At 51.0% G+C, this 8,672-nt stretch overlaps 1 protein-coding gene across 1 annotated transcript; it reads right to left on the minus strand.

Moving 5' to 3' along the window:
• Positions 1–22: 22 nt before the first annotated feature.
• On the minus strand, positions 23–7,748 carry FMO1 (flavin containing dimethylaniline monoxygenase 1). The gene is made up of 9 exons (XM_030279686.4): positions 7,632–7,748; positions 6,023–6,187; positions 5,235–5,423; positions 4,990–5,152; positions 4,488–4,630; positions 3,665–3,864; positions 2,806–3,161; positions 2,172–2,244; positions 23–1,007 (listed from the first exon to the last, which is right to left on the minus strand). Exons 2-9 carry the CDS (start codon positions 6,146–6,148, stop codon positions 665–667), a joined length of 1,593 nt encoding a protein of 530 aa, XP_030135546.4. The 5' UTR covers positions 6,149–6,187; positions 7,632–7,748; the 3' UTR covers positions 23–664.
• Between the last annotated feature and the right edge of the window lie 924 nt (positions 7,749–8,672).

Consider the following 8,672-nt stretch of genomic DNA (forward strand, 5'->3'; position numbering starts at 1 on the left):
GAGGGAGACATCTGCAGCACACTCCTGCCACAGCCACTGAGATTTTATTCATTTAAAGTCTCTTCACGCACAAAACAAAGCCTCAGGATTGTCCAGTGGTGGGGCACACAGGGAAGCAAAGCCAGGAGTGCTCAGCCCCACAAGGCTCCTGTGTGACAAACCACCACAACTGGAAAGAAGCACCAATTCAACCCCAGCTGGGGTTTTGGGGTCAGTGTTTAGGTTTGGAGAAGGGGGACAGCTTGACCTGTGTACACAGCCCAGGTAATTCCTGGGCACTCTTGCTCCTGTGACACACTTTTGCTGGTCTTGTCCTCTCTGCATCCTGCCTTGTGTGATCCAGCACAAGTATGCCACCAATCCCTGCTCTGCTCCTGGCAGCAGGCAGGAGAGCAGAGGGGCAACAGACACTTGGGCAAGGCTGCCATCCCTGGCTAATGAGGCCTGCAAAGCTGGGCTTGGGGCTGAGCTGGAGCAGAGGGCGTTTTATGCTGCACGTTGCAGATTAAAGTTCGTTGCCATCTACTGAAATCCTTTTCCTCCATACCACGGCACACTGAAGAGCTGTCTAACATGAGATAAAATCCCTCAGGACAAAAAAAATAAAACAAAACAAAACAAAACAAAACAAAAAAAACCCAAAAAACCAAACATGCTCTAAAAGCTATTGGAAGCCAAAAATCACAGCTGCCAGGAGCAGAAGGAATCCCACCACAGCCAGGAGAGAAGGGAAAGAGCTGGAGGAGCCAGCAGGGACTCGTGTTCTTGTGGGCTTTAGGACACGGTCCCACTGGGTGAGGATGGCCTGGCGTGCCCCCTCCCAGCGCCCAGGACCCCCCAGGCGGTACTGGTAGGGGGAGCAGGGGCCAAAGAAGATGGTGAGGGCCAGCCAAGGGTCTGTGAAGAGCAGCCCCAGCACGCTGGGCTTGGCACCGATGAAGGAGGCCAGCGTGTCCAGGTACACCAGCCACTCAGTTTTCAGGATTTCGTCAAAGGTCAGACCAAACCTGAATGAATCAGAGAAGAGAAAGAGGCAGGAGGAAGATTTGTATCAGCAGGGCTTAGAGGAACTGGGGTGGAGATAATCTGCATCCTTGGTGTTGCTGCATCTGGAATGCAACTGGGTTCTTTTTAGGAAAGGACTGGATGCAGGTGCAGTGGGAACCTGTGACACAGATCCTGCCCATGACACAGCACCTGTAAGTGATGCTGGCTCGTTCAGTCTTTCTCTTCCTCAGTCACAAGTTGCACCTGTTTCCCCCCTTCCCCTTGGTGAATATTTGTTTACAGATTTTGGCAAAGCAGTTTTGGGTCTTTTTCAAAACAAACAAACAAACCCTCAAAGCCAAATCTGTCTGCTTTTTGCAGAAAAGTCATGTGCAGCATGAGAATGGTGGCGCCTTTAGTATCCATCACGTTCATTTCCACCAAATATTGCAAGGACACACAGTGACTTGGAGAACTGCTTCCAGTTCACCTTCTCTGCAGAATTCACAGCTTCATGTCCCACCTGCAGAGGTGTGATATGGGCTCTCCATATCCACCTAGCCTTGTATTGTACAGCAGTTGTTCTCCGCAATTATGAACTTCACTCTTCTGTACCTTTTCTTCTGTAGCTATTTAAGTGAACCACGGATTTATAGATCACCCAGATCCCTGGGATTGGCTCGTTCATTCCCTAATCCTTTCTAGCCTTTTGCCTGCCTGTGAAGCACACACCAGTGTGCTCAGACACCTGTTCACAGTGAGTCAGGTCTCCATGCTGTGAGATGAGGCAATCTGTGTGTGCACCTTGTTGCTTGTGTGTTGGCTTTTCCTCCCCCCACCAGCTGAATTACTTTGCATTTATTACCATCAATTTCTCTGCCATTTTATCTCTCAGTCCCTGGGGATCCTGGCGTTCTTCCCCAACTCCCAAGAAAACCTTAGCCTTGAGTACCCCAAATTAATTTTTTTCCTGTCACCAACAGGCAAAATATCAATGTTAAATCAAAGGTTACATTGGATCTTTGCAAGTTAGCAAAGGGGAAGCTGGATCCAGGAATCCTCCCCTCTCCTCTGCCATGCAGGGAACAGGCACAGAGTGAGAGCCCGTGTGTTGCTGCCCCAAAAACTCCAGAGGTTTTTCAATCCACCAAAAAACCTCTGGGGCTCTGAGGAATGAGACTTACCATTGGATTTGGTTTTTCTTCTTCTCATTTATTTCCTTCTCCATGACAGACTGGGGAGGCAACTGACACAAGCCTGGAAGAGAGAGGAGAGCACCCTGCCAGGTTTAACTCCTGGGAGAGGAACTGTGAACTCATTCAGGGATGCAAAATGTGGGAATCCCCTCCCTGGGAGGGCAGGAAAGTCTCATTGCTGGCAGTTTATTTGGCAGTGGGAGTCCTGCCCGAAACCAGCTCTCCATACTCCAAATTGACCGACACCTCCTCCTGCTCGTAAAGATGTGTGCTGCCAGGGCACAGGCAGGTGATGTGGGGTCAGATGGGATGTGCAAGCCCCAGAGAGGAACCACAGAGCTTCTCATCTCTGTGGAGTAGTCCTGACCCAGCCCTCCACGAGGTTATTCTTAGTATTTTTAATAAAAACCCCAAACAAAACCCCAGTAGGTTTCTTTTCTCACTCATGTTCCTGTAGGCTAACTGAAGTGAAATAACTTGGGAAGTCTGACCCTTGGAAATGCTCCCTTGTCCACTCTGAATTCCTTAAGTCTAGGATCTCCCTGTCTGGAGGGATAAAACGTGTCCAGTTTTTTCTGAGCTGCATTTTGGGGCACAGGAGGACTCACATTTGCTCCCCTACCTTTGAAGACACGGCTCACCCAGCGTGCCTGCATCTCTGACACGGGCAGGATGCATCCAAGGGGCTTAATCAGCCCAAGGACAGCCAGGGTGGGCTTCTGCAGGTGGGTTGGGAACACATATTTGTAGAGGGACGCGTGCTTGTTTTCCACCCTGACGACAGATTCTTCCAGGAAGGGGAAGGAGATGGCGTAGCCCGTGCAGAAGACAACAATATCGACGGGCTCCTCCTCAGGGCAGTTGTGGAAAAGGACTGAGTTGTCCTTGAACTCCTTCACGCCCGGCCTGATGGTGATCCTGCCTGTCAGGATGTAGCTTGGGAGGTCGTCGTTCAGCAGGGGCTCCCGCACCAGCCAGCTGTGGAGAGCCAGGGGCTCTGAGAGTGGGGCACCACCAACAAGCCTTGCTGGTCCCCTGCTCCTCCTCCCCCCAGGCCCACCAACTCACACCTCCTGTGTCATTTTCTCTGAGCACACAGCCCTGCCCTCCACCTCTGAACAATGACACGTGTCACCAATGTCACCCTGTCCCACAGTGTGAGTGATTCACAGACATCTCCTGCTGCCTTATTCCCTCCACTCAGTTACTCTTTAAATCATCTCTTTCCAGAACTGATCCATGCTTTAAGCCTTCCTTCTCCTCCGTACCCAGAGACCCTCACAAGGAAAACTCCTCTTAGCCTTCCTGGGCTTTTTCAGCATGCCCAATCTTTCACCACTTAAGGGAGCTACAGCTATTTTCTCCTCCCCACTGGAGATCCCAGACCCCAGTCTGGGCTTTGGTTGATGCTGGTTGCTGAATATCTTCCCCTGCCCACACCACAAGCCCATCTGCATGGGATGGGGACCACCAAGAAGTACCTGTTCTCTGGCTGAATGCCATAGTTTTCATGGTTGAACCACTGGTTCGCTTTGTAATTAATCAACCACCATGAAAGGGGTCCGGGGAGGTTGGTTTTGATCAGGCTCATAAGGCGAGTGTTTAAAATCATATCCCACGGGTAGCCGCGCTCAAACACACGACTGAGCAGCCAGGCTCCTCGAGTGGTGCTAATGGTCACCTAGAAGAGAAGAACCAATGGTTCAGGTGGTGAGTTTGCTGATTTTCCTTTGTAAAGAAACTCAGAGGGGCATTGTAGGTCTCAGATTCAGTCAAAGAGAAAACAGAAAATTTCTAACCAGGCAGAAGCCTGAGGAAGTGCTGAGAAAGAATGTAAATAAGTTCTTTATCTCTCTTGTTGTTCACATTGTTTATAGTTAAGTTTTACTACTGTATGTCATTCACTGCACACCAATAGTGTGAAATGTTTTCACTTCAGGACCAATGGAATTAGTCTACATGAAGCTCTGTATAAAAGAGTGATGTATTTTAAGATAAATCAGAGTTATACTCTCAGCCTTCTGAACAAAGTCTATTCATTCCTGTCCTGCCTCAACAGCATCAGGGCATGGCGCAGACAGCCGTGCAATGGAAAAGCAGCAACAGCATCTTTAATTTATCCTGGCTGCTGGTGATGGAGGTGAAACAGGAGAGAAGAAAACCAGCTTGCTTTCAAGGTAGGTTTTTGACCACAAAATTCAGGCTCAGGAAAACTGTACACCACATCCCTGCGATGACAGCACACTGAGCTACTGTCCCCAGTGTCCCTCTCCCCACACCCCTGGGGTGGCAGGGGGGTGGCACCTTTGCAGCGACACGACTGGCCTCCACCGCAATGTCCACTCCTGAGTTGCCCATGCCCACCATGAGGACACGCTTGCCCTGGAACACGTCAGGACGCTTGTACTGCCGGCTGTGGAAGTACTGCCCTCGAAACCTCTCGATGCCTTGGGGGAAAAAGGAGCAGAGCTTTGAAGTACTCGAGCATTTGTGGATTTGGTTGGGAGAACTGGTGTAAAAAAACAATCTACATGGCAAGAGCAGGGAAGTGCAATCTCTGGTCACCCGGGTCTTGGGGAGGTCCAGCCCACCCTCCATCCCATGCACGCAGAATTAATTGATGCTTCTTCTCCAAAATGGGGTCTCAGAGAAAAAGCTGCTGAAGTACAGGAAAGTATTGCTGTTGATGCCAGCAGGTTTGGGAAGGAGAAGCAAGAAAAGAAAGCGAGGATTTTCCCCAAATAACCCCTAAATCTTCCCTTCCCAGGCCTTGAAGCAGGTAACCACAAGCAGCCCTACACCATACCAGGAAAACACTGCAGGGGGATGGATGGCTCCGAGAAACTGCCGCTGCAAACCATAACAGCATCAAAGACATGCGATGTCTGCTTCCCCTCCTCCTCTGTGACCACATTCCACTGGCCCGTGGTGGCAAAGTCGGGGTGCTTACGGACGCTGACAACGGTGGTCTGAAATGTGGGAGTGAAGCAAAGTCAGCACGGGCACCCAGCACGGGTGGGGAGCGGGGCAGGGCAGGGAGCCATCACTCACCCCAAATCTGATGTGCTCCCGCAGGCTGAAGCGCTCAGCGTAGCGCCGGAGGTAGTCCAGGAGCAGGGCATGGGGCATGAACACTGGGAAGTGCTCAGGGAAGGGGAAGTCGGAGAAAGCAGACATCTCCTTGGAGGTGTTGCTGACGAGTGACGGATAAAGGCTTGGCCGTCTGGCCTCGATGTTCTCCTGCCATGGCACGCCGGGGTGCATCAGTCCTGTGCCCGGGCTGGGGACAGTCCCCTGCTGCCCTGGCCTCAGGGGGTGCAGCCCAGCGCCCAGCAAGCCCTCAGAGCCCTCCACACCCACTCAAACCATCCCATAACCCTGCAAAGCTGCAGCTGCCGAGGGGAGGTGTGGACTGGCTTAGCAGCTGGTCTGCAGGCCAAACTGAGCTAACAGAAGAAGAAATTGGTAAAATAAAGAGTTTATCCATAACAAGGAAGAAAGCAAGGCTGTTAGCATGGAAATCGATAAAATAGACAGAAGATCCGTGCCTTAGTGAGCAGCCTATGTGCCTTAATATTTTGCTGTAAACTCTTCCCAATTAATTGTTGACGTTAATTGCTTTGTACCAATAAAATACAATGAACTACTCCTTTGTCCAATGAATATAATGAGCTCTTTTGATGTAACTAATGCCTTAAGATCACACTTTGTTAAGGGTATAAAACTTAAGAACAACTTGTAATAAAGAAGAAGCCATTGCTGTCTCTGCACAGCATGTGTGTGTGTGTGGTGTGTCCATCCCTGCAGTGGCAGGGAGGAGCACAGGGCCCCTGGCTCACCGTGTAGCGCCAGAGCCCCCCGATGTCCTGGCTCTGCTCGAAGCAGGTGGGCTCCAGCCCCTCATCCAGGCAGCACTTGGTGGCTGCCAGCCCGCTGGCCCCCGCGCCCACCACGGCCACTCTCATCCCTGCGGGCTCTGCCGGGCTCCCAGGCTGTCAGCAGGGCTGGAAGAAACCCCACACATGATCATCATCCTCTCGGGGCAGCTCCTGGCATGCCCTGCATAGGGAATTTCTCTGTGTGCTACCCCCAAATGTCATTCCATTTACCAGCATTCTGGGCTCTTCGTTTACAAGTTAGATTAAAGGTCTTAATTAACAATTTTCTTGTGTTTCCCCTTTTATTTTAAAAATCTCTCCACTTTTCCACTGTGTTCCCTGGGCTGCTTTCAAACCCCTGCAGCTGCCCTGGAAGCTGGCTTTGAAAGAATGTAGTTGAGCCACAGTTCACTGCCAGTTTTCATTTACAAGCTGGGTTTACATTATCCTGCTTTATCAGACTTGCAAATATTTGTATTTTATCTTTGGATATCTGCCCGTGCCTGTCTCAGAAGAAAAAAAATTAAAAATGCACTGGAACTGAAAATGCACTGTATTTTATCTGTGGGTATCTGCGCCTGCCTCTCTCAGAAGAAAAAATAAAAAATGCACTGGAACTCTTCAGTTTGTGCCTCTCTGACAGGGCGCTGTCCCCATCCCCAGAGAAGATGATGCTGGCTTTGACAAGGCCATTGAGGCTGACAGGGGGGCTGCAGGTGTGGCACACCTGGGATTGAGGGTGATTTTGTGTCTCTTGCAGGGCTGAAAGCAGCTCCACCCCAGAGCTTGGAAGGCAACAGCCCCTGGGTTGACATGCAGCCCTACAAAACTCCCAGTGAGGACGATGGATCCTAATCCCTGGTAGTGCCAGGCAATAAAACAAGGGATGATGGCCAGGCCCTGTGGCTTGGGCTGGACAGTTCCAGAGCCAGGACCCCCACACAGGTGCCCTGGGGGTGCTGCTGCAATCTGTGGTTTAACCCCAGGGCTGTAGGGAGCACCCTGCTCCAGTGAGTTATTAATTCAGCATGGCAGGATGTCACTATGGGTGGTACCAGTTCCTCTGGCCTGAGAAGTGCTTTCAACTCCCACCAGACACAGAGGATGGTGTAATCATCAGCAAAAAGAAAACAAAAAAGTAAAAAAAGTGGGTTTGGACACAATATTTTCTAAAACCCACCAAACTGTCCAGAGCTATTTCAATTTTCAGCCACAAAGCAACACCTAATGAATATTCTCCTTTCCTAGGTTGGAAAAAAACCTGGACTTTTTCCTTTGAGACAATGAAGAAACCACTAGCATGAGCTGCTCACTGTTTTGGGGGAGGCTTTTCTTTTTGCATGGTGGGAGCTAAGTTACATCAGAAACACCTCCCACCTACATTTGGTATTTGATTCCCTACCTTCTTGTAGAGAAGCTACAAATAGCACCCAAGAAACATCAATTCTGCCACTCTGTGCCTGCTCCTGCCACACTTTCCACACTAACCCTGCAAGCAGCCAAACTCAGAAGAGCCCAGGTGTGGCACAGGGAGGGAAGGAAAGGCTTTCAGCCCTCTGGGAACACTTACCTCCAGTCCCAGGCAGCTGTGCTCTGTGTCACCTCTGCTGTGGGAAGGGAGGGTCCCTCTCCCTCGGAATTTATAGGCGAGACCTGGAGCTTGGCAGGACAGGGAGGGCAGGCAGCCACCCCACTCCCAGAGCAGTTACACAACTCGCTGTGGGAGGAGTGGCTGGAGTGTCCTGATGTCCCTGGACAGCCCAGCTGCTGATCCCTGAAGGGGTGGCAGGGAGTGGAATGCTCCAGCTGTGCCACACAGTCATGCCAGGGACACCCATGGGTCAGGGGGCAGCTCCAGCTGTGCAATGCTTTCACTTGCCCGGTGGCTACTTGCCAAAAAGGGGCTGAAGCTGCAGACAAACAGCAGGGGTTTGTCAGGGCTTTGCACCCGAGGCACCTTCGAGGACAGAAAGCTGGGCTGGTGGTCGCTGCTCATGGTGGCCTCTGTGCCACCAGCCATACCAACAGTGCCAGAGCTGGGCAGGAGCTGCCCCTGACACCTGAGGGGGCATGAAATGGCCACAAAACCAGTGTGCCAAGGGCCCAGGCACACAGAAAGGGCAACTCTTGGCTGAAACACCAGTGCAGGACATAGAGCCCATCCAGGCATCTCCCAGGAGTAAAAGATCGTGGAGACCCTAAGGGTGGCTTTGGATATTCAATATATTTAGGGGTGGCTGGTGAGAAAGTATGAAATGCCTGCAAATGAATCCAGTTGGGCATGAAGAATATAGAAGCCATGGAGAGACAGTTTTTGGAGGACTGGGTCTTTAGGATAACCAGTGTTTAGAAAAAGACAAAGATATTTGTGCCATGGGGGTGACGGCAAAACTCACAGAGTGAATGCAGGGGACACAGTCAGAGCTGCCAGCCCCATTAAGGCCTCACCTTGTCACTGCTAAAGACACTTCCAGGGCAATGGCCCCAGATTTGGTACCAGCTCTTTTAGCAGTTTGAATAATCACAGAGTCCACAAGGGAGGAGGAGAAAAACCCATCCAAGTTCTGCAGAACAGAGGGAGGGTGGTAAATAAAGTGTCCAACAGAGGTGT

The sequence above is a fragment of the Taeniopygia guttata genome, chromosome 8 (assembly GCF_048771995.1).
Source record: "Taeniopygia guttata chromosome 8, bTaeGut7.mat, whole genome shotgun sequence".
NCBI lineage: Eukaryota > Metazoa > Chordata > Aves > Passeriformes > Estrildidae > Taeniopygia > Taeniopygia guttata.

Excerpts from the sequence above, each read along its gene's own strand:
- FMO1 (XM_030279686.4), bottom strand. The coding sequence starts at position 6,148 with ATGAGAGTGGCCGTGGTGGGCGCGGGGGCCAGCGGGCTGGCAGCCACC. Across the intron at positions 4,631-4,989 it reads CCCCCTGCAGTGTTTTCCTG|GCATCGAGAGGTTTCGAGGG; the intron begins GTATGGTGTAGG and ends TTTTCCCCCAAG. Across the intron at positions 3,865-4,487 it reads CCAGTCGTGTCGCTGCAAAG|GTGACCATTAGCACCACTCG; the intron begins GTGCCACCCCCC and ends CTTCTCTTCTAG.